Here is a 26477-nt window from a genome sequence, read left to right as displayed (position 1 = left end):
TGCAAACCTTGTAAGGAACTCATTTTTTACTTCATTCCAATTTGCCATTATATCTTCATTCAATGAGTTCCACCATAATCTTGCAAAACCTTCAAGTAGCATGCTGATCATTCGAAGCTTATCTGCATCAATGTCCCTTCGATCTTGGTAAGCCATCCACTCCAATCTCTTGATGAACTGATTAGCATCCTCATTTTTAGTACCAAAGAAGGGTTCATATCCAAAAGTTGCCATTCTTGAGTTTGTGTACAAGTTGGTTTCCAAACCTTACACTTCCCAACTGATAAGATTAGCAAGAGATCTTCAATATAGGAGATTCTCAGTGGGGGAACCAATCCTATGGTAGGTGAATTGGGTAGTCGGCCTCTAACAACCCCCAAGACAACACCACAGGATAAAGACTGAAAAATCTCACCTCAACAAAACCCACAAGACAGCACCACTGAACACATGATCCAAAATTCCCGATCACTCACTCCTCACTGGGACTTCAACTCAACACTTAAACAATTCAAACCTTTAAGTTCAGACTTTACCACTTTTAGAGAGAATCTGACGCTGAAACAACCATGGTAGAGATTCTGACAACAAGAGCTTTCAGATTCACAGGACTCCTACTTTTTAGGGATGGCAACTCCACGCAGCAAACTGCCTCACAAAGTGTGATTGCTTCAAGTAGTACAAAATCAGTTGTAGACCCTCTCTATTATTCTTTCCTCAGAGCACACATAAATACAAACCAAATACACAGGTAATGAAAGCTTTATATAGCAAATTTCCATGCCCATTCAACGCTTCAAGCATTTCACTGTTGTAAACATTCCATTACTACATCAAAGATGAGTTTACATTGATATATCAATGGATAATCATGATGACTTCCATGGGAAACCAAGTTGGTGTGTTGTAGAAGCAGCTAAATTCACTTATTTCCTCATGGAGCACAGAAATTGCCTCATGAAGCGTTACACAAAATAGTTCATAACTTTTTAACCAGACCTCGGATCACCAAGCTTTAAAAAGGAAAGTTGTAGCTCTCTTTCCAATCCACAACTCTTCAAAACAACTCAGAGTCAAATTCCTTGATCCGCTGCCTTGAAATAGCTTTGCACAGTCTGTAGTCTTAAATTCCTACACGCTTTATACAACAAACACAACTTCTCTATTCCAAAAATACAATCTTGCATTGATGAAGAGTTGCGGAAGCTTCAAAATTTGTAATCTTTGATTCATCATTTTCTTGGCTGCAAATCCTTTCAGATTTCCACTAACTCGAACCCGTGCATTCAACACTTGCTCATAATACATATTCCGTGTCTCATACCCAGTTTCAGATGTAGAGGCTCCTCACTTCCATTCTTCTCTACTGACACGAAGCCTCACTCAACAACTAATGTGCATCACTCTCAACAGGACGAAGAACAGCCCTCTACTGTCTTTCACTCATGTCCATACATCAAAACTGACCTACAAACTCGCTGCTCCACAAAGTAGTAGAAGAAAACCAAACAAAGGAAGACTCCTATTACCATCATCCGAAAATTGAGAACTCGCATCAGCTCATCGACTGCAGCCCTACCATCTTGCTCCATAGCTTCAATAACTTCAGCTTCACGGTCTCTTTCTTCTAACAATTTGTTGTTGTTCTTCTTCTGAGCTTCAGATTTCTCCCTTCTTCAGCCTGCAAAGTTCTTCTCTCTCTCTCTCTCTCTCTCTCTCTCTCTCTCTCTCTCTCTCTCTCACTTTTTCTCTTGTTTTTAACACTTCTCTTCCCTTCTTCTTAAAAACTACTCACGTTTTTGCTTTTTCCCTTAATTTTCCAAGTTGCCACTTGTTTCCCCTTAATTGCTAGATGGAAAACATGCTCCTTGCCACTTACAATTCCACTCAGGGACTCAAAATTAGAAGCGAGAACATATTTTCTTCTCTTCCTGCATGAAGTGCGTGTTTCAAAACTGAAATATCTCAACCACCTGTCGAATATGCATGATACCACTTGGGATTTCCATTTATAAACCTGACTCCCGCTATGGGTACATGTTAGAAAGACAAAAAAGGATATTTGCATGTGTTACCTCCCTTGACTTCATGAAGCATCATGTCCCCGGTTGCTCATTGTCACTCACCAACGTCTCTCCTCATCATTATGATCATTCTCTAAAGAGTGCAAGGAATAAGCATAATGAGCTAATGAAAGCCTTCAAAAGGTTATCCATGTCTTAGAGTCTGTGGAGTAGTTTCCTTTACTCGCCTCGCACATCTCTCCTCATCATTATGATCATTCTCTAAAGAGTGCAAGGAATAAGCATAATGAGCTAATGAAAGCCTTCAAAAGATTATCCAAAGGGATAATAAAGTTTTAAGTGCATTACTTATGGCAAAAAGTGATATCTCCAGCTTGGCATGTATAAGACACTACCCATGCATATGACAATGCAACTAGAATGATCAAGGGCCCTTATGTTTGCAATAATTTGTCACTTGATCCCCCTCCCATTTGATCACACCTAGAAAGATCAGAGGCTCATGGCAATGTAGCCAGAGGCCCTTATGCTTACACCTAGAAGCATTAATCAAGCACCATCCTTCCCTTTTGATCATGCTTCTTCTTCCAACACGTCTCATAATCTTTTTGATCAGCTTAATCATTCTTATCTTGTCGATTTCAAACATTGGTTGCCTATGGACATAAACATGGCTTTAGGGTGCACAATTTTTATATGATCCATCCTAGTATCTAGCTAGGGCAAGTTACAACATGGGCCTTTTTAATTTAATTTTCCCATGTCATATACAAGTTCTATACATGAATATTACTGTTGATGTAAGCCCTCGTCAATTATGAAACAAAGATTGTGTTTTACAAGTTACAATTCTATACCTTTCACCCTCAAGTTTGCAAGCATACTAATACATGTTTATTGCATGGCAAGTGACTGCTTCATAATTCACTATTGATACTTATTGTAGCATTGAGGATTGTAGGTTGACATAGTGCTATTATAACAAAGCATCCCTGCTATTTGAAATGTACTATAACTTGGCAGATATGGTTTGTGCAACTCAAATTATTATGGTGGATGGTGCTAATGTCATGAAAAGAATAATGTTGGTGTTGGGTTCCTCATTTGCCGATGATCCAAAGTTTCCGTATTAGAAGGGTTTCCAACGGCCCCTTTTCATAACACACAGAATGATTCCAACCATGGCTTTCCCACATAATTGACAAAATGTATGTTAATTAAAGGTAGGATCTACATTCAATGTAGGTTTGTAATGCCAACTTGCATGCGTTTATTGGCTACAAGTTGTGAGAAATTATAAGGCAAATGAGCCAAGCACTTGTAGAAGTTACGAAACTCACAAAACAAGCTCTATTTTTTGGGACATTTGCTATTTGTTAAAAAAAAAAACGGTGCCGTTTATGCAGGTTATTAGATGCCCTCAAAGCGCTCTATTATGGGTAGAACTTCGTAAAGGGGACGTGGGAAAGTGCTATTTAACTATATGAAAATGCTGTGGGAACTATGCTTTGCAAGGATGGAAAGACGTATTGTTGGTTTCTTGGTTGATGAAGAGAAGCGAACTCGATGGAGAGAGAGAAAAGGCATTGTAGGGATTCAGGGGAACAAGCCCTTAAATGGAGGCGTTGGTGTCAGCATATGCTTCAGAGAGCGAGGAAGAAGACGAGGGTCCGAGCCACGCAGAATCACAATTACAATCCCCACAAGATGACGCGGACGAAGACGAAGGAGGGTCACAGGCAATGCGAGGAAGGGAAGGCGTGGCTGAAGGAAGCCAAGAAGGAAAAGGAACCGGAAACGGCCAGGAAGACGATGATGCAGATAACGAGCCGTCTGCAGCCAGCTCCTTCATCGGGCCTCTAGAGTCTCCCGGGGGCCTTCGGCATCCTGCTGTCCCGCCTGCTAAGACTCTTCCGGTCTCCTCCGTGCCTTCTACTCCCATCAGAGGACGCTACGTCTCAAAGAGGGAAAGAGCGCATGCCTCAGCAGCTGCTTCTCCTCCTCCTCTTCATCCTCGGCCACAACCAGTTTCACCTACCCTTGGTATCTTTCTCTGCCACCTATCTGTCATTTTTGACCTCCAAATGTTCTTACATTAAAATGGCTACACATCAATGAAAAGTCTTGACAATGAAATGTCAAGGATCATGAGAGAGAAGCTTCATGAAAGGAAAAGGTCCTCAAAAATTAAATGTGCCCCTGCGACTCTTCTTTGAATTATCGTAATCTTAAGGTTGAAATGGGAAGAGAATGAGGTTGGATTGTCGTACTCTAAAGGTATGAGAATAGAAGCTGAAAGATCACATTCAGATCTTAATTTATTAGCGCAGTCTGAAGGTTGAAAAGGAATCGAAGGTTTGCAATCAAATCTTAAATGTTGAAAGACTGCCATTCTCCACTCGTAATTGGAACTTAGAAGTTGAAGGATCAGTGTTGGCTTAACAGGTTCACAGGAGAATGGAAAGAGTTATGTAGAAGTTCCATTCCAGAAAGTGTTGCTTCTGAGTTTATAGTACTTGTAATGAAATGCGTATATGATGACATTATATATTAAATTTAGCAATCATAAAGCCAGTCCCTCAAATCGGAACTTATTGCATTCTATGCACGGAGAAATAATGATGATCCTGTTGTGTTGCAGCCACTGGCTCTGTCATAAATGCAGAGGTGCCATGGAACATACAGAAGAAATTGAGACAGTTTGAGGATGGAGGATTTCGCAACCAGCTGCCTAAAGGGATATTTTTAAGACTAACGGGGCATACAAAAGCAGTGACAGCAGTACGCTGGTCTCCATCTCATGGTATGACTGTCCAGGTTAGATAAGCTGGACTTGCAATTCGTTGGTGCATGACATATATGTTAGGTTTGATTTCTGTTGTGTTTGAGATTTGTTGTAAATATCTTGGTGCAAACAAGATGTGCAACATAGTGCACTTATGGTTGAAAGTATACGTTCAAGATATAATCAGATACTTGGTATTGTATATTTATGCTATTTGTGTATGGTTGAGTCCTCCCACTTCATGTAGTTATGTTACAATAGGGGCTCAAGCCTTTGTGTCTTTGTTCACAACACAATAGGAAAAAGAATTTGTAACCTTTTTATTAATTTGCATAGCCAATTATCTATCGAATTTGTTTCATTTGTAATTAATAGAAGATACTTGGAAAAGTGTATTGAAGCAGGCCACCATTGATCAGTGGTCACAAGTTATAGTGGGATCCCATGCTGTGGATTAGAAGAAGGGTGATATGCACTTCTGTCTATATGATCCAATTAGGCACTTGTGATTAGGACTCAAGCATGTTAGGGTTAGACTTGCATATAGAAAGGATCAATACCATGAAGTGTCGACTAGATTTATCAAAATAGACAAATACAATTGTTCAAACCACTCCATCTTTGGATCCTCTGATGTTTTCTCAGGCTCCTATTGTAATACTAACCTTTCTTTTAAGGATCATTTGTTGAGGCCTAGCTCTTCTCCGTCTCATATTCTTTCACAAGGTACATCTCAGCTGGAGCACTTTGTTGACGAGATTGATCACCTCTCAATCGAGGAAAGACTATCCATTTAGGATACAAACATAAGTTGAAGTTCTTCACAGACAATCCTAGTGGTAGCTTTGTACAATCCATTTTTGTGTGATCTTGATCATGTCTATATTGATCCTTGAGTTATGTGGGGAATGACTATAAGTCACCATGGAGACGTAGAGTGGTATTGGTATGGAGTAGAAGAAAACTCTATGATATGTTCCACAAGATAATTCTTTATCTTCTATTTCATTTGAGTTTGAGTTTGGTGCTTCATATTCATCTTTACATTTTTTGGCCTTTGCTTACTTTCACTTTACATTTTCGTTTTTCTTTCTTTCATCTAGAATACTACTTTAGACCTACCATAGGTTATTCAATCTTAGCTCATATTGTCGTTGATGCACATTGAAGTTTTAGGCCATTAGGAGACACTTAGAGGTGTACTACTTTAGACCTTGGTGCTTTGTTGTTGGGAATGCCATCCGTGCACTATGCACCTTCCCCATATCTGTAAGTAAGTTACTGTCTTTTCTTTGGTCTTGTGGTGTGGGGAATCCCCCTTGCGTACATTGAATCACCCTCTTCTTGTTCCACCTTCCCTAATTGATCTAAATACAAACCATGTTCCAATGTCGATGTCTAGACTCCTTCTTGAAAGGAAAAAGGAAGTGGTAAAGTCCAAACACAAAGACCCTCTTGGCATTATTTGAAAGGAATAGGTTTTGTATTTTTTGCCAGAAACGTAGTCATATAGATGATTTTTGTCACTTAAAGGCCAAGGGTATTAGACCCACACCCAAAATCGCACCATTCACAGTTAAGGGTATTTTACACACACCAAAGCTTCATCCAATCTTCATTTCCAAACCAACCTCAGTCCCTTCCGGTAGTGACAATGCCACTCCAAGGAGTTGAGAGAGGGTTTTTCCTAGTGAGCTAGTGTAGTTTCTCTATCCCTCAGTATTTATATTCATCCATTGTGGATCTCCCCCTTAGTCAGTGTCTAAAAATTTAGAGAGGAAGAGTGTTCTCATTGTGAGAAGACTTTGCACTTTGAGGAAAAGTTTTGGAAGAAATACCCTCACCTTTGTATAGGAGTGAAGGATGGAGTTACATAATCATTGCCTCTCTACATCTATTTCTTAGTCTACACTTGCTATTACTCATGAGTTAAATTCCTTCACATCCATAACTTGTAATAAGTTATGTTTGATAGGTAGTAGGTGGTACTAGGTGTCAAAAGTTGGCCTAGACCATTTAATTAGCCATTAGTGTCAATGGTAATACTAGTAAATTGACATTAATTAATTCATTAATGCCAATTTTGGGCTGATGAGTGCTCAAGATCACTTGGGTGATAAGTTGGCCTAGCCAATTTAATCGTTGGTTGATTAGATTATTTTTTGGACACATAAATTACTTTTTAGAATTTATATTTTAAAAGTTAATTTGATAAGTTGGATAATGTTGGATTTCAATTTAGAAGGCTACCACTTAGCAAAACTTGCCTATTCAAGTTTGGAAAAGTTGAATTGGGGCTAAACGGAGAAAAAAAATCTCATTTCTGCATTTTGGAGTTGTTGGAAAGAGAGCTTGCGCTGTGGTTGCCTGCTTTTGGGGCCATTTCTTAGCCATTGGAGACTATTGTGTTAAAGAAGGCTGCATATTTTTGACTAGGGAAAGCTTATGAATGTGATGACACACTTTCTCTTGAAGATAACCTTTGATACTCCCTTTGCTGTTGGTGAATCCATTTGGGACTAGAAAATCGGGTCTAATTTCACCAATGTCTTGCGACAAAGCTTTGAGTTTTCTCTCTCTACAACACTCTCTTTTTCTCAAGCCATTTCTTAACTTTGCTCCAAGTTCTATAGCAATCCAACCATTGGAGGTGGAGATTTTGATGAATCTTTGCTATAATCCGTAATTTACAATAGAAATTAGCATTTGACAGCCACCTTAGAAAGTGTGCTTAGATTTGAAGGCTTTAGATTGGAATTTTTAGAGCTGAAATCAGTGTATTTCAGAAGGATTCAAGAGGCCAGCCGACCATTATTAAATTTTGGGCCAATTTACTTTCCAAGAAGCATGGGTGAAGGTCAATTCCCTAGCAAATCAAGGGGGAAATCAATTTAAAAGCTTGCTCGTCGTTTATGATATCAAGAGGCACTTGGATTAGTGGAGGAGATTGAAGAATCTCAGCTATACTCCATCCATTTGTAATACGAGTTAAAGAAATATTACAAGGGGTGCCAAGTTTTGGGGCTAATAAGCTGTCCAATGTCCGAGATTAAGTGGTAACATTTGCATTTTCGGTTTATGTGAATTTTATACCTACTGTAATTAGTGTTAAATTAGATTATTTGCTATCCTATCAGAGAAGGAAGACCGATTTCATGGTTCCATTATTGGGATACCATCAAATCCCTTGACTTGGTGGGCTCAAGACATCTGATTGAAGGCTAGAAGTTTGGTTCAAGTTTTGAAATTGTGTTCAACTGAGCATTTATAGCAAGTATGTCATTGTACAATGAGATGGGATTAAGCAGTGATGATGCATCTCATTCTAAAAGTTCACCTAATGAAGGCAAAAATGCAATGCCTAATATTGGAATATTCTTATAGCTGTTGAGCTAAAATTGTATTAGCTTGACTTAAACAACGCGAAAACACGCTTAATTAATGAAGAAACCTTCTTATTTTAACAAAAATTACTATCTTAGAGAGTTTGTGTCCTACACGTAAAACTCTAATTTGGGTGTCCCAAACTTTCTATAAATAGGCATGCAATCCACCACTCTCCCTTAATCTCGTTGTTTCAAGAGTCATATCTCTATTGTGTACACCTTGTTGGTGGGGGACATCGTGGTTAGAGCCTTCCATTGCAGTCTTCTATCATCTGGCGCTTGATTTCAGCCTTTGTATCCGTCTCCTACCTCTTGGAGCTGTCGCCATCATTAGGGAACTTGCATTTGCTACTATTAGCGCCAATAGCCATCAGTAGGAGTTGTTGCCATCGTCATCCTACTTGCGTTTGTAGTCAATATCTCTTCTCTAGCTGTTGCCATCAGCGTCTACACTGTCGCCATCAATTTTCACCTATTGCCCAGCACAGTTAGCTTGCATTTACCTGTTCTGCACAACTATTAGTTTTCTCTCTCCTTAGGCACCTGCATTTATAGTCTCTCTTTTGCACTGCTTGTTTGCATTAGAGTAGCCTCTTTGGCTGTGGTTGGTGGTGTTTGACACACAGAGGTTGCCTTGCTGCGTTTCGTGATCTATTCGGAGTACGACACTCTCTCCGGATTATAACCTTTGACTTGATTCTAGAGACATGAGAGTTTGAGGTTCAGTATTCATTGCATAGTGTGTTTGCTGTATGAGCATTTTATATTCAGCAGTCATTCACTTCATTATTTATTGTGTTTAGTGTCTCTAAGTTATACTAACCCTAATTGTGTTCTGTGTCATCAATTTGTGCTTTGTCGTACCATTGGTTTTGTGTTTTCTACGTTTAGAGCATTTCTTTACATGATATTAGAGCTAGGTACACTGTGAGAAACCTTGGTCTTTGATCGGAAAGCTCATTTACGAAAGCAGGAACAACAGAAGGGTCAAATGACTTCGAACGCTTTCACTACCACTCCAATACCCACAACCAAACATGAGTAGAAACGAGCAGGAGTGGGCCTCTTGGCTTGCTTCTGCTCGATCTGACATGGACGGAGAACAATCGGACTACCATGGAGACCACAGACCATATTAGATTTTTACCGTGGAGTATGATCTCATCCTTATGCATAGGGCTCAATAGGAGATTGAAGGTAAGCCCGAGTTTTCTCCTTTAGATTTGGTGCATAGAACTAATGATTTTGTAGGACCTTTGAAATCTCCACTATGGACTAGCCATTTGCAAGTGAAACCTGGCTCGGATTACATATCACTTCCATAGGATATCTTTTCCTCAATGCTAGGTACGAATCCAGTTATGTCGGATTTTATACCAATTGATTTTGTGTTATTTGTTGGATTAGGGGATGCTCATCAAGAAGGGTCTCTTTAAAACAACCTTTGGTTTTTGAGTAATGAGAAAGACATGTATTTCTTTATGAACTCAAAACGAGGTAAGAAGGTGAAAGAAGAACTTGTAAGTATTCCGTCACTTTCTTTTCCTTCAAATGATTTTATTTCGCATGGTTGATTTGGAGGGGTGCATCTTTATCTAATGCATTTAATGGATAAAAGGAACCAATCGTGTTTCCCACAATAACATCCATCACAAATCCATTTGGGCTTCCACCCATCCCTCCCTCATGCATCTTTCTTTTCGCTTCCATTAATTGCACCATATTATCCACCACATACCACATTGGGGGCTTCTGCACATTTAAGCACAGCCTTTAGGATATCTACACACTCGTTTCTGGGTGGTGTACCTATGATAGAGGCTTCTTACACATACTTTCGAGTTATCCCTCTGGAAGTGCATCCTAGACATACTCGAGTGTGGATCGTTTGGTACCATAGTTTGCCTCTATGGCATTACCTAGTGGACCATCCGGCCATTATGTTGTGCCTCAGTCAACATTTGGACAGGTCTCATGTCCTAGTGCCTCCATCTTCCCCTATGGTATCATATGGACTTATGTCTGTTTTGGTAGCTTTGTAGCAATTGATACTCATTGAACATTAGTAGCCTATTTCTGCCTATCGATTATTATCCCTTCCTCCTCCTTATTTACCACCACCATTACCACCATCTTATCCCTCATCTTACCCCACTTATCCCTGTTTACAGACACCTCATGGTTCTAGCTCCTCATGTGCCAAGCATGCATTTAATGCAAGACTCGTTTCAATGGGTCAAACTACACCTCTTGGTCAAATTTGATGAGGCATGTCTTAAGACTCTTAGAACCTATGAGATTTAGTGTAGGGATTGGAATCCCAACTCGATCCTACACTTGTTTTATACAAGGTTGTCGGCTCATGGAAGGCTCTTTACACCTTCGCTATTGTCAAGCTTATGTAGGGCTTATTGCTTGAGTTTTACTCTCAGCTTGAGCATTTCGACTTAGCTTTGAGTGTTGGGCATACTTGATTGACCGCTATGTTGCTTGGGATAGGCCCCGTCGCATCAATTTGAATCATGAGCTCTAGAACTTTAAAATTATAGACAAGGATGACTTGAAAGTCAAGTTGGCTCAGTATCGGTATCTCCTTGCTAAGTTCTCAACCACTAGGGCTCCTAAGTCATGTGACAATTAGGTTACCCTATTCCTTAACAAGCTGCTAAGAAATATTTCCATTTTGTGCAGTAGGTGATCTCATAGTCTCAAATACCCACCTTTTAAGTGTTAACTGTTGTGTTACGCACGGTTTTTCGATCAATTTCATAACACGTCAATAAAAATAAAAATAAAAATAAGGCTAGTGAATCCCAAGGAACCACTCAATCTACTTTTAAACTTAGATGGTAGAATGCACCTAAGAAGAATAGATATTGTTAACACTGTCAAAAGACTGGCCATTATGACGAGGAGTGTCGATCTGAGATATGAGGCAGACAACTAAAATCTAAGACTCAAATCCTTGCATCTCAGTTGGGTAACCCCTAGCAAGGGAAGTAGGGTGGTGGCAACCCCCAACAGGGGCAGTGGTGATGCTAGACCCATATTGCCACTATTCAGTATCATAGTCAGTGAACCACTCAACTCGAGAGGGTTTGTTTGATTAGTCTACAGAGGCCCACATCGTCTCCTTAGAGACATTGGATGCGAGTCTCGTTCACATCTGCGAGTTGTCTTGAAATCAGTCTTTCTCCTTGGATAGGGTAGTAAATAACTTAAGTACTAATTACATCAAGCATAAAATCACATAAACTAAAAATGCACACTTTATCACTTTAATCTTGGATATTGGACACGTAGTTGACCCCAAAACTAATGCCCTTTGAGGTATTTCGTTATCGTATATTACAAATGGAAGGAGTACATCTAAGATCCTTTGATCTCCTCTGCTAATCCAAGTGCCTCTTGCTATTAAAATTGACTAGTAAGCCTCCAAACCAATTTGCCCCTTGGTTTGCTTATCCTTGAAAAACAAATTCAGTCCCAAATCTGATATTGGCTGGTTGGCCTCTTGAATCTCCTTGAAATTCCTCAATTTCAGTTGTTGGAAGTCAAGCCCCAAGCCCTCAATTTTAAGCATGCATCCTGAGGTGGCTGCCAAACCCTAGTTTTTGTTGTAAATTAGAGTCTAAAGCAGAGATTGACTGAAATCTCTTATCTAATGCCGCAAGCTCTTGGAAAATGCTGAGATAACTTGAGAAATGGTTGGAGAATGAGATCGAATGTTGTAGAGGGAGAAATTTCAGAGTTTCATCGTGAGAAACACATAAAAATTGCTGTTGCCCTGCTCAAACAGCTATGGAACCTATCACCTATAGCTTAGGACCACTCGAAAGATTGGTTGCGAATCACATGAACAGTCTCTCCTTGCTCTCTAACAACCTTCTTCTCTCACAATGGCTGGAATCGACTCCAGCAGCCCCTAAAAACGTTTTTTCCACTCGCATGGGCAAGTTTTGCCAAGTGGGAGCCTTCTAATCCCATTATTTAGCTTATGAAATTAATTTTCAGAATATTAATTTTGAAAATTAATTTAGAAAACATTCTAGTGCTTAAAAAATTACTCCTGTCTCTCCCGCCTGTCTATAATTCTAAGACTTAAGTGTTGATATTAATTTTCAGAATATTAATTTTGAAAATTAATTTAGAAAACATTCAAGTGCTTAAAAAATTACTCGTCTCTCCCGCTTGTCTATAATTCTAAGACTTAAGTGTTTATATATATATATATATATATATATATATATATATATATATATGTATGTATGTATGTATGTATGTATGTATGTATGTATGTATGTACACACACACACACACACACACACATACATACATACATACATACATACATACATACATACATACATACATATATATATATATATATATATATATATATATATATATATATATACACATATATGCATACATATACATATATGCATAGATATATATATATGTATATATATGCACACACACACACACACACACACACACACACACACACACACACACGTATATGTATATGTATATGTATATGTATATGTATATATATATATATATATATATATATATATATATATATATATATATATATATTGTGTGTGTGTGTACATATATATATATACACACACACACACACATACGTTATATATATATATATATACACACACACACACACACACACACACACACACACACACACACACACACACACACACACATGTCCGTTCCCGTTCCCTAACTTTGGGCGTCCCCCTTGTTTCGGGGGGTCCTATTCTCGTTCCCGTTTCTCGTTCTTGGTAACTATGATCCTTAGACTAGTATTAATTAATTAATTAATGCTTAGTCTCGAATGTCACCATTGACATTAGTGGCCAATAAATTGGTTTGGGCCAAAATTTGACAACATGTATCACCTAGTACCTATCAGGTATACTTTTTTCTTATTACAACATTTGCCTTTGGCACCAACTAATACCTTAGGGTCCTAGGTTTCACACTCTGAAATAATTGACTTGCATCTCACATGTGTGCAAGCCACATTAGCACATTTAACTAACTTTTAACAAAATGCTAAGCAAAGCAATATTTCACGTCCTCGTGACATGTTTTTTGATGAGGTGCTTGCAAAGGCCCACTCGTCACAATTGAGAACCTCACCACTCGTTTGGCTTGTGGATAGTGGAGCTACCCATCACATGACTTCTATAGCGGACATTCTCATTTTTCGAGCCCCTGTAGCTGGGTGTGTCCACATTGGAAACAACTTCTCGGTCAAGATTCATGCCCAAGGTAGTGTTTGTTTTCGCATTGACTAGGGTTCAAATCGTACTTTGTTGGATGATATCTATCATGTTTCCCAACTTGGGGTGAACTTGTTGTTTGTTTAGTAGCTTTGTCAATTGGAACGAGTAGTTTTCTTCATTGTGACCACAGTCAAGGTCTTAGACTTTTAGATTGGTTTAGTAATTACTCGCGGCAAGGCACAGTCTAATGGCCTTTACCATATGACGCATTTTTTTACCATGCCGACTGCTAATCATTCGGAGTTTCATTGCTTTCAAGCCTCGGTCACTACACAAGAGTCCTCGGACTTTGAGCGTTGGGCATTTTTGCTTAGGACGTCTTGGCTATGGCTCTCTTTATGAGTTGTGGCATCACGGGATGGTTAAGAGCCCTCTACACCTAAAACTATCTTGAGAGGTCTGTAAAGCATGTGAGCTAGGTAAGCAACATTGTACACCCTTTCCTCAGCAGTCTATCACTTGTGCCGTGGAACCCCTTTGGCTCATTCATATAGATCTTTGTGGCTCCACATCCACTGTTGCCTTGAATGGCGTGCTGTATTTCTTTTTAATAGAGGATGATTTCTCTAGATTCATGTGGTTATACTTCTTAAAGCACAAGTTAGATGCCTTATTTTAGTGCTTTGGTGTTGTTGGTCCATAACCAAACTGGTTTGAGGAGTGATTCTAGTGGCGAGTTTACCTTCCATGAGTTTTCTGAGTTTCGACAATAGGGCATTGCATGTCAACCCATCTCTACCAACTCTCCACACAAAATGGAGTTGTAGAGTGAAACCAGCCTTCCTCCTCGGACAGGGTGGTAAATCCTTGATTACAACTTAATTACAACATCAAACAATAAATGCAAATCTGAAAATACAAATTTACCTACTGATCTTGGACAATGCACACCCGATTGGTCCCAAAATTGGTGCCCCTTTCGGTATCTCTTTAGCTTTATTGAAGAAAAATTTGATTTACAATGGGATTCTCCCAATCCCTTTCGGTATTTCAACTCCCCTTGCTGTCCAAAGTGACGAGCAAGTCTCCAATCTACTTTGCCCCTTGATTCGGGCACTTAATTGGCCTTCACCCACTTCATAGATGATGGAAATGCCCCAAATTCAATGGCTGGCTAGTCCACCTGAATTCAGCTGAAATTTACCTTCAGCCTCGTTGAATCCATGTCTTGGAGCTTCCAATTTCTGGCACACTTCCGAAGGCTGCTGCTAAACCCTAATTTCTGCTGTAAATTAGGGTTTATAGCAGATAAATTTGCAATTTCTCAGCCACCAAGGGTCCAAATGCTGAGATTTTCGGAGCAAGCCTATGAAATGGTTGGGAGATGAGAGGGAAAGCTGTAGAGAGAGAAAATTCAGAGTTTTGTCTCAAAGAATGATTGAAAATCAGTCAAATGCAGTTGTTGCCTTGCCACAATAGCATGTAGATGCAAAGAATTGAAGAAAATCAGTCATTACCTGCTGCTGCCCTATCTCAACAGCTCGTAGATGTTGTCTCCTACTGTTGATTGGTCTTCTTTTGCCCCTGGCTGCCTCAAAAGGTCCTCCAATGGCTGCAAATTAGACCAGCAACCTCCCCTCCCTCTCTCTTGCAGGCTGAATTTATAAAAATGCCTCCCCCCAGCCTCTAAAGACGTTTTTCAGACTTGCATGGCCAATTCTGACAAGTGGCAGCCTTCCCAAATGGCTTTTTCAGCATTTTTCATAATTAAATATTAATTTTCAGCCTTTAAATACTGAAAATTAATCTAATAATTATTTCGGTGCTTGAAAAATAATCTAACTGGCCAATAATTAAAATGGCTAGACAACTTCCATTCTCGAGTGTCTCTGTGCCAATTTGATGGTCAAAGATGGCACATAGACACTTCTCTAGTGTCACCAACTGACACTTATGGCCAAATGGATGACCTAGGCCAACAACCAGATACTACCAAGTACATGTGTGGCATAACTTATAGTAACTTTTTCCTTTTACATTCCCAGTTGCACCTCACATATGCATCATTTTCTTAATCATGTAATTAAAAATTAATTCACATGTTAAGTGAGGTTTCAAAAATACATGTCCTCGTGACATAGAGTATAGGAACCAAATAGTCATGAATATGGTATGCTCTATGTTGTTCGTAGTAGAGCTCCTTAAGCGCCTTTGGGTTGAGGATATTAATACTTTGATGTACATCCTTAACCAATATTCGACTGCAACGGTTCCTAAAAAGACTTTGTATGAGGCATTTTTTGGCTCTCGGTCTGCTATTTCTCACTTCAGAGTTCTTAGAAGTCATGCTTATATGCACACTCTTGATGACAAGATAGAAAAGCTCACTCCTTGAGCAGATTGGGATGCGTGTACGACACTCTCCAGCTCATTACCTTTGCCTTGACTTAGAGATACAAGAGTTCGAGGTTTAGTATTCATTGTATAGTATGCTTGTTGTGTGAGCATTGTATATTTAGTTGTCATTCACTTCATTATTCATTGTGTTCATTGTCTCCGAGTTACCCTAACCCTAACTGTGTTTTGTGTTTATCAGTTTGTGTTTTGTTGTGCTATTGGTTTTTTGCGTATAGAGCATTTCTTCACATGGTAACATGTAGACCTTTAGTGAGTGCAATGGATAAAATGTGAATGGGACTCCTACTACTAAAAGGTAGATATATTAAGAACGTAAGAAAGTAAAAGGAGAAATGTGCAATGGAGAATAGAAGACAAGCTAGAGCGTGCCCTACAAGGATCAAGTGATGTATAGGTGGGGAGTGGAAAGGAATCACAGGCAATATCATGGAGATCTGAATTGGAGGAATGCTCCGCAATTTGCTAAGCAGAATGGTCTCTAAAGAAAGTCGACTCAAGTGTTTCTAGATGCGAACTTAAAGAAGAGGGCAACTTGGAGGCTATTCATTTCACAAGTTTCAATTGGCCATGTATCTCACTCTTCTTTTTTGGGTACTACTCCTTTTTCCTATCAACATTGACATTTTGGGGACAGAGGGGGTGCTTATTTCTCCTTCCACCATCCAATGGTGAGAGGAGGCAGTCTACAATTTTCCCTTTCACTTTGAGAAGGGGCGGCTTTTTCTCTTGATGGTAATAGTGATGATGCTTCTAGATTTTGTTTCAGACATTTTGTATTGTAGATTATGGAGATTTGTGTGTCCATCTTCACTGTTAGGATGACAGATTGTAAAAGGGCACTTGGGCAAGTGAATAATTCCCTTGCAAAGACATTGTTTAAGTGGCATTGTTGCAATGCATTTTACACGAGTATGAAGACTTGCGTCTCCCTTTGCATTACTCTCTCCATTGGCATTCTGTTCATGTAAATATGTATCTATACGCATTTATCCCTTTTCGGTCACTCTTGGAGAGTTTGACTTCGGATCCGCCATACTCCTGGCATTACACATGGCAGTCTCCTAAGGCGGGTTTTCCTTATGCTTGTACGTTGGCTTTGCTTGTCTTGCTTGCTCTCTAGTTGTCTTACTTCTCTTCACATATTCTCCATATGATTGGCACACACACACGTAGTGTGTGGGATTGTTTTTCTTGTTTTATGAAGATAGTGGGGCTATCCATTTCTATTTCTTCAGGGCACAGTGACTCAATGGGACAAACATTTGTTTGTCAATGATAAATCATGGAATAAATTAACACAAAGCTCTTTGAAAAAAAAGTCCCTCGTTGATTTTATCCGTCTTTGCAATACGTGGTAGGCCCTTAGATAACTGACGAGCACCCTTGGTCCAATGCCTTGGCCTCTCTGGGGTGATCACTTGGGCTCCCTTGGTAAGATAACCATCACCTTTGTAGTCTTGGTAGGTCATTGAGCAACTTACATGCACCTTTTGCCCAATACCTTGGTTGATTTGGGGTGGGACGCCTTGGGATAAAAGAAAAATTCAATCCAAAGGCTTATTTGTCACGGCTCAGTTTTGGGCCTGAGAGGGGATGGTGAGCTAAAAGTGCATTAGTGATTTAAATAGTCCCAAAATATACTTAATTAATGAAAAAACCTTCTTATTTTAAAAAGAAACGCGATCCTAGAGAGTTTCTGTGTCCCGCATGCAAAACCCTAATTTGGGTGCCCAAACTTTCTATAAATAGGCATGTAGTCCAGCACTCTTCCTCAATTTCGTTTTTGCAAGTTTCAGGCCCTCTAGCTTCGTTGCCCACACCCCGTTTATGGAGGACATCTCATTCGAAGCTGCCCATTGTTGTTTGCATTTGTTTGGTGTCTCTTTCCAACCTCCATCGTGTAGTTACTATCAATTTGTGTTGTGTTTGCTGATCAGCCACATCTTCTATAGCGGCGAATTGTTGAACTATTGTGTTTGTGAGGTACAGTTGTTGCACAGATTGCCACGTCGTCATACTTGTGTTTTTGCTGCCGTCAGTTTGCCACATAATCATCAGCTTGTAGTTTTTCTCTTTTTTTTGGTACTTTCGTTTTTAGTCTTTCTCTCTCCTCATTGTATGTCTGCATCGGATCTAGTCTCTTTGGTTGCATTTGTTGTTGTTCAACACATGGAGGCTGCCTTGCGTTTTGGGATTTGTTTGGAGTATGACAAACTTTCCAGTCCCTAACCTCTGTCTTGATCCGAGAGATACGAGAGTTCGACGTTCAATACTCACTACATAGTGTGTTTGTTGCATGAGCATTATATATTCAGTAGTCATTCACTTCATTATTCATTGTGTTCACTATCTTTGAGTTACCCTAATCCATTGTGTTCTGTGTTTATCAGTTTGTGTTTTGTTGTATGATTGGTTTTGTGTTTTCAACATTTAGAGCATTTCTCTATGTGAAGATATGCTAGGGTTTGCACTATGGAAACACAACATGTATGACCAAGATTGAAACACAAAGGCTCAGACAAAGATAAGCAAAACTCAAACCCTAAACACAAAACGCAAAACACAAAAGCTCAAAACTCAAACATAGAGACAAACATAGAGAGAAGAAGCTTTGAAGTGAATGAATGCAGTAAATGAATGTAAGAGTCAATAGAATGCCCAAGGGCAGAGCAATGTAGGGTTGGAGAGTGACATTCATTGGAGACAGATCCCAAGTGATGTGACCACTTGTCAGAGTGCGAGAAATATCAAACGTTGATCACTAGTGTCTTGGAATTGAGGCAATTGCAGAGGATGATGCCTGATGATAAGGGCGCTAGTAGAAAGTTGCAAGCATAGCAGAAGGGTTGCTTGGAGGAGGAAGGTCACTAGATGTGCCGCCAGGTAGGGTGAGACCGAATGCAAGCAGTAGGAGGCCATTGGAAGGTATGGGAGATCATTGTCAACTGTCACTTGGTGGAGGAGTATCCGAATGTAAGTTGGAGGTAAGACAGAGTGTGTGTTGGTGATGGAAAAGATTCTAAACACAATAGGGAGAAGGGCGCCGGACAATGGGTGATAGCTAGGGAGGAAGGTGCAAGGCACTGCAAGGGTTGATGGAGGAGTGGTAGCAGTCGTGAAGGGTAGACTACCATACGGGTGAGGGTTGGAGAAGATGAAAGTATTTGTTGGACAACTTGTTCAAGAAGAACGTAACCTGACCGTCGGCTGACTTCGAGAAGCCAATAGTGGCAAACTCGGTGAGTAACTATGAATATTTGGCCAACTTGACTTTGACTCCAACACTTAGATGCGAGGGGAAAATGCTGTAATTGAGAGTGGAACCCAGGAAGCAACCCTTGCACTAACTTAACATTGGCTATGGGATTGTATGCTCTCCATTGATGGATGTGATTAGGTTGAGCGAATCGAGGGTTCTCGGTACCAATAATGAGGTTCCAAAGTCCTTGAGATTCAAGCACTTGTTGCATGAAGTTCGACCAAGTGGTGAAATTTGACCTGTTAAAACGTGTCATATCCGTGAAGGCATTGTTGTTTGTTGCAACAGGAGTGGTAGTGCTAGGTGATGGAGAAGGTGTGCAATGGGTTTAGGGTGAATAGGGGGGATAGGGTGGGGGAGTGGAGTACATTTGTGAAGGAATCTCAGAGTGCCCACCATGTATGCGAGAAGTGTGTATAGCTGATCCAAGTGTAGACAAGGGTAGACTAGGTATGAGCATGGTAATCGCCTATGGAGCCCAAGGTGGAGGGATAGGGACACGGGGTGTAGAGGATGAAAATCCTTGCATAGGAGTGACCCAAGGGATGCGTGGCGACAATTCATAAGCAGAGGATGGATATCCTTGCGTTTGAAAGGTCGTGTGGGGGAGGGGGTTGTGAGTGTCTAGGGGTAGTGAGGGGGATGACCATCATAGCTGTCCCAGAGTGTAAGGATGTGGTAAAGTGGGGGCAGGTTAAAGGTGCAATAAGAGATGGAGTGACTGGAGGATAGGTAGATGGTGGGATTGAGAAAGAGAAAGTGGTAGGAGCAGAGATGGAAGATGCCACATGGATGTGAAATTTTTGGGACAGGTGGAAGGTGCAATATTAAAGGGTGGCATTCCCTTGAACAATGCATCAAGAGATGGAGTGATTGGAGGATAGGTAGATGGTGGGATTAAGAAAGAGAAAGTGGTAGGAGCGGAGATGGAATATGTCACGGGGATGTGAAATTTTGAGATGCTTTAATCTTGTCGATAACATTTGATTAAGTTATTAATCAAATGTGTAAGGTTGTTTTAGCTCATGTGATGCACATGCAGTTGTATTATGGTAATAGGCCAAGGATCTTGAGGATGTAGCAGGTGTCAAAGGTAAAAGTTGTAATAAACTATGCATGACAAGTACTAGGTGGTACCCGATGTTGGATTTGAGCCTAGATCAATTTATTGGTCACTAATGTTAGTGGTGACATTAGAGACTAGGCATTAATTAATTATTTAATGCTGGTCTAAGAGTCAGTAGCTACTCAAGGATACTTGAAAGACAAATTGGCCTAGTCAATTTAATTATTGACTGGTGACATGAGTTTTTTGAGCACTAGAATGTTTATTAAATTAATTTTTGGAATCAATATTTTGAAAATTAATTTAATAAGCTGAAGAATGTTGAAAAATGAGATTAAAAGGCTGCCACTTGGCAGAACTTGCCTATGCAAGTGAAAAAAACGTTTTTAGGGGCTTGTGGAGTCTATTTCAGTCATTGTGGGAGAGGAGGGTGTTAGAGAGCAAGGAGAGGTTGGTGATGTGATTCCTAGCCGCTAGGGATTAGTCTTATAGCATGTCACAACAGTTTGGAGCCCTCTAGGAGTAGGTGACAGTAAGTAGCCCAAGGTCCTTTTGGTGTAGGTGATAGCATATAAGAAAGGGGCAACGATGTTTTTGGTGGTCCTAAGCTATAGATGACAACTTCCATGGTTGTTTGCAAATAAAGTGTGGCTAATTATATTACTTCAGAAAAAACCTAGAATACAAGGAAGTGCCCATGCTTGGCAGACTAGCTGGAGTTGATACAGAGTCACATATATATCAAGTATACAAGTCTCTCAGGGCGGTCTAGGGGGGATGGGGGCAAGAAGCCATGGAGGGGGGTGTATTGCCATGTGGGGCTGCCTGCCTATATCACAAAAAACAGGTCTTGGCCGCCCCACGTGCGCATGAAATGAAAACGGAGCTCCGTTGAGCTTGAGTCGTGTCGTGGGAGGGGAGAGGGGGGCGAAGCGGTGGGTAGCAGGGGTGCGGTGGTAGGTAGTGATGACGGGTGACGGAGCGATTCAGTTTTTTCATGGTTTTTTGAGCAAGGCAGCAGTAGTTTTTTAGCTTTTCTCGCAATGAAAACTGAAATTTCTCTCTCTACAACATTCTCTCTCATCCCCCAACCATCTCTTAAGTTATCTCAGCATTTTCCAGTAGTTTGAGTCATTAGAGAAAGAGATTTTAGTCAATCTTTGTTGTAAACTCTAATTTACAACAGAAAGTAGGGTTTTGATAGCCGCCTCGGGATATGTGCTTAGAATTGATGGTCTAGAACTTGAATTCCAATAGCTGAAATTGAGGTTTTTTAGGGAGATTAAAGAGGCCACCCAACCAATATCAGATTTGGGGTTGAATTTATCTTTCAAGGAGCATGGTGAAGGCCGATTTCCGAGCAAACCAAGGGGTGAATTGGTTTGGAGGGTTGCCGGTCAGTTTTGACAGCAAGAGGCACTTGGATTAGCGGAGGAGATTAGAGGATCTCAAATGTACTTCTTTCATTGGCAATAAAAGATAAGGAAATACCACTGCCTTGGGATGTGTGCTTAGAATTGAGGACCTAGGACTTGAATTCCAGTAGCTGAAATTGAGGATTTTAGGGAGATTCAAGAGGCGAGCTAATAATATCAGATTTAGGGCTGAATTTGCTTTTCAAGGAGTAGGGTGAAGGCCAATTTCTAAGCAAACCAAGGGGCAAATTGGTTTGGAGGCTTGCTGGTTAGTTTTGACAGCAAGAGGCACTTGGATTAGTGGAGGGGTCAGAGGATCTCAGTTGTACTCCTTCCATTTGTAATATAAGATAAGGAAATACCACAAGGGGCACTAATTTTGGGGCCAATCAAGTGTCCAATGTCCAAGATTAAAGTGGTAAAGTGTGCATTTTCAGTTTATGTGAATTTTATACTTGCTGTAATTAGTACTCAATTAGGTTATTTACCACCCTATCCGAGGAGGAAGGCTAGTTTCGTGGTTCCATTGTCGGGATATCATCAATTTTCTTGACTCCTTGGACTTGAGGCACTTGATTGAAGGTCAAAAGCTTTGCTCTAGTGCTGAAATTGTATTCAGCTGAGCATTACAACAAGAATGTCTTTAGATAGTGAGATGGGATCAAGAGGGATGATGCCTATCTATCTGAAAATTCACAAAGTGTTGGGAAAAATGCAATCCCTGATCTTGGATAAGGCACGTAGCATTGACAGCAAGCTGATAATGTTGGTTTAGACCAAAATGTGGGTCCTTCTAGGCCTTAAGAAGTTGATGATCAGTAAGAGGAAGAGAAATTTGATGACCAATTTAAGATCAGCTGAGGACAACAGCTAAAATGTCTATGTAATTGGCAAATGGTCCTCAATTCATGTGCCTTTGAACCCTTTAAAGGAGGAAAGCAAAGGCAAGAAGAGGAGATCATATTCAAAAACTTCGGGATAGCAAGATGCACCGAAGGAAGAGCTAATATAATAGCATGATATTCAAAATGTGGGTAGTAAGCATAAGCAAATGATGCCAGTGGGGCAATTGATGCATATGCAAGGCCAACTTGGAAATGCCAATCCAATGCTTTTTGGACAGCAGGTCATGCATGCAATGATGGGGCATCTAGGGTACTTTGGTGCTGACACTAGTTTCCATGCTATGGTGGGCTTGGGAAGGCATACAGAGATTTATGGCATAACTCTTTATGGTATGCAACAAACAATGCGTGGTGTGCAAGGCCTAGTGTATCGGAGTATGGCTGGTAATATACATAACCCTATGTATAACAATATTGGCATGATGTTGGGGCACAAAGTGGCAAGTTTGGCAATGTATATATGCAGCCCACTATATTGGGGACTCATAGTATTAATGTTGGTCATGCAAATGCTTGGTATATTGTTGCTCATGAGGAAAAATGTTGCTAGTAATGTATGCAATATATGGGAAAATGTATCTTAGTATGGCTGGTCGTATGTAAATTCCCATACATAGTCACATTGCAATGGTCCAAAGTATGCAAAAAAGATGTTTCCTAATGCATTTGGTGCTCCTAGCATGTTATGTACACATGAGGGGTTGGTCAACTGGATACAGTGTTGCATATCAGTTAAGTTGGAATTGCAACAATGTGAAAGTATAAAGCATTGCAATGCTTAACCTAGCATGTCATGTACACATGAGGGGTTGGTCAACTAGATACAATGTTGCATATTACTTAAGTTGGAATTGTATCAATGTGAAAGTATAAAGCATTGCAATGCTTAAGGAGAAGAAATGTCTATAACCTAGTGGAGGCTTGAGGCAAGTAAAGTTAGAGGTGAAGTTTCCATATGCTTCTTGGTGAAGCTTCAACATTGTTTCACCAATAGATGCAAAGTGGATGACTTGGTAGATAATCCTTAGTTGTTGCAACTTTATCGAGATGCCTTTCAGTTAGAGCCGACTTTTGGGCTTAGTTAGGTTCAATAGAGTAGGGGTCTTGAGCATTGCTTGATACTCAAGGGAAAGGTAGCACTTCCACTCCGCCAATTGTAGACAGCTCTTGTTTTATAGTGGATCTTGGATGTATTCAACATGCATCAAGGTACTGTGTTGATAGTATGTTTGCCATGAAGTCACTACTAAGTGTACTAGTCATTGTGAGATATATTTAGATGAGTATGAGTTTCACCTAGGCATTGGAGCTATACCTTTGCAGAAGTTTGTGATCAGTTTGACATGAGTTTGCCTCAGTTTTTAGAAAAAATACTGATTAGTTTCAGCTCAGTTTTTGATCAGTTTGAGAACAGTTTATGGTCACTTTTGGGATTAGTTTTGCATCAATTACTGATCAATTTGTGATCAGTTCTCAGATCAGAAAATGATCAGTTTATGATCGGATTATGCCTAGTTTTCAATGATTTACAGCTGGTTCCATGGACCAAAACATATTAGTAAATACCATTGATGGTTTCAGCCATGGTTTAAGTTGAGAAACATAAGTTATAGATATATCCAATGGGTTTCTAGCAACAGTTCTGGACTATATTTCGGATTTATAGCATGTTTGTCTTAGTTGAAAATTTTCGGCATGTTTGGGGCATATGGCATGGTTAGACAAGAGTGGCCAATGTTGTAATTGTGGTGCCTTAAAGAATTTCTAGTACAGTATGCTTTTTCTTTAGTACAATGCAGTGCAATTGAGGACGGTTGCAAGGATTTTAAGGGGGAGGTTTGTCAGGGAGACGTGAAATTTTGAGATGCTTTAATATTGCCGATAACATTTGATTAAGTTATTAATCAAATGTGCAAGGTTGTTAGCACATGTGATGCACATGGTAGTTATTTTATGGTAACAGGCTAAGGATCCTGAGGATGCCATAGGTGTCAAAGGCAAATGTTGTAATAAGTTATGCTTGACAGGTACTAGGTGGAACCTGATTCATATTTGGGCCTAGACCAATTGTGAAGAAAACCACTAGGGTTTGCACTGAGGAAACACAAAGTGTACGAACACGACAGAAGCACAAAGAGACAGACGCTGACACAAAAAAGCAAAACTTAAACACAAAAACTCAAACACAAACATAAGAAGGGAGAGAAGAACACAACTTTGAAGTAAATAAATACTGCAAATGAATGTAAGAGTGTACATATACTCAAGGGCATAGTAGTGTGTTGAAGAGTGACGTCCATCGGAGACGGATCCCGAGTATGTGACCACCAGTCAAACTGTGAAGAGAGAGAAAGAACACCAAACGTTGATCACCAGAGTGTAGGCGATTGCAAAGGATGATGCTTGATGATGAAAATGCTAGCAGAAGGCTGTAAACACAACTACTAGGTGAAGGAAGATGGTCACTAGTTGCCACCAGGTGATGAAGAGCTCCAAACACAGCAGCGAAAGGTTGCCTGATGGAGGAGAAGGGGTGCCAATTGTCGTCTACAGCCAAAAGCTGCAAATGCAGGGTGCAGATGAATGTAGAGGTGCTGGCGATGAGGAGCAGGGCCAAACGCAGTAGATAGGAGGGCGCCAGATTGGGCGACGGCCTGGAGAAAGGCACCAGGCCACTGCAAGGGCTGATGGAGAGAGAGAGGCAGCAGTCGAAGGGCTGGACCACCATGTGTGTGTGCTGATGGCTGCAATCTACAAAAACGAGATAGGCTGAATGGGAGCAGCCTGTCTATTTATAGATGTTGAAGGGTGTCCCAAAGAATTGGGATTTTTTGGGGACCATTGAAGTGCGTTTTGAGGCTCTTTAAGAATGCTAATCAGCTAAAAAGCGCGTTTTAGCTCAACACAATTTATTGGTCACTAATGCTAGTGGTGACATTAGAGACAATGCATTAATTACTTAATTAATGCATGCCAGTCTAAGGGTCAATAATTGCTCAAGGATACTTGAAAGACATATTTGCCTAGCCAATTTAATTATTTGTTGGTGAAATTAATTTTTTGAGCATTAGAATGATTATTAAATTAATTTCAGAACTGATATTTTGAAAATTAATTTAATAAGCTAGATAATGTTGGAAAATAGGATTAGATGGTTGCCACTAGGCAAAACTTGCCCATGCAAGTGGAAAAAACGTTTCTAGGGGTTGGTGGAATATATTCTAGCCATTATGAGAGAGAAGGAGGTTATTAGAGAGCAAGGAGAGGTTGGTGATGTGATTTATAGCTACCAGGGATTAGTCCTATAACGTCACAATAGTTTAGAGCCCTCCCGGAGCAGATGACAATAGCCCAAGGTCCTTTTGGTGCAGATGATAATACAAGAGGGGGCAACGGTTTTTTTGGTGGTTCTAAGCTATAGATGATAGCTTCCATGGTTGTTTGAGAAGGGTAATAGTAGTTTTTCAGCATTTCTTGCGATGAAACTCTGAAATTTCTCTCTCTACAGCATTCTCTCTCATCCCTCAACCATCTCTCAAGTTATCTCAGCATTCTCCAGTAGTTTGAGCCATTATATGAAGAGATTTCAGTCAATCTTTGTTGTAAATCCTAATTTATAACAGAAATTAGGGTTTTGACGGTTGCCTCGAGATGCGTGTTTAGAATTGAGGGCCTAGGACTTGAATTCTAATAGCTGCAATTGAGGATTTTTAGTGAGATTAAAGAGGCCAGCCAACTAATATCAGATATGGGGTAGAATTTGTCTTTCAAGAAGCAAGGTGAAGGCCAATCCCTAAGCAAACCAAGGGGCAAATTGGTTTGGAGGCTTGCTAGTCAGTTTTGATAGCAAGAGGCACTTGGATTAGCGGAGGAGATTAGATCTCAGTTGTACTCCTTTCATTTGCAATATAAGATAAGGAAATACCGCAAGGGGCGCTAATTTTGGGGCCAACCGGGTATCCAATGT

General features: G+C 40.2%; 1 protein-coding gene across 1 annotated transcript in view; it reads left to right on the top strand.

Moving 5' to 3' along the window:
* Positions 1-3534: 3534 nt before the first annotated feature.
* The window catches only part of LOC148034813 (Transducin/WD40 repeat-like superfamily protein), a 52903-nt gene continuing 29960 nt past the window's right edge, over positions 3535-26477 (top strand). Inside the window, exons 1-2 of the mRNA XM_087680570.1 lie at positions 3535-4067; positions 4666-4827. Coding sequence (XP_087536696.1) covers positions 3641-4067; positions 4666-4827 — 589 coding nt within the window. The 5' untranslated portion in view covers positions 3535-3640. The remainder of the gene's footprint in view (positions 4068-4665; positions 4828-26477) is intronic.

The sequence above is a fragment of the Lygodium microphyllum genome, chromosome 6 (genome assembly GCF_053477565.2).
Source record: "Lygodium microphyllum isolate KBCC chromosome 6, Lygodium_microphyllum_v1.1.10, whole genome shotgun sequence".
NCBI lineage: Eukaryota > Viridiplantae > Streptophyta > Polypodiopsida > Schizaeales > Lygodiaceae > Lygodium > Lygodium microphyllum.
This window is presented reverse-complemented; position numbering and strand designations above follow the sequence as displayed.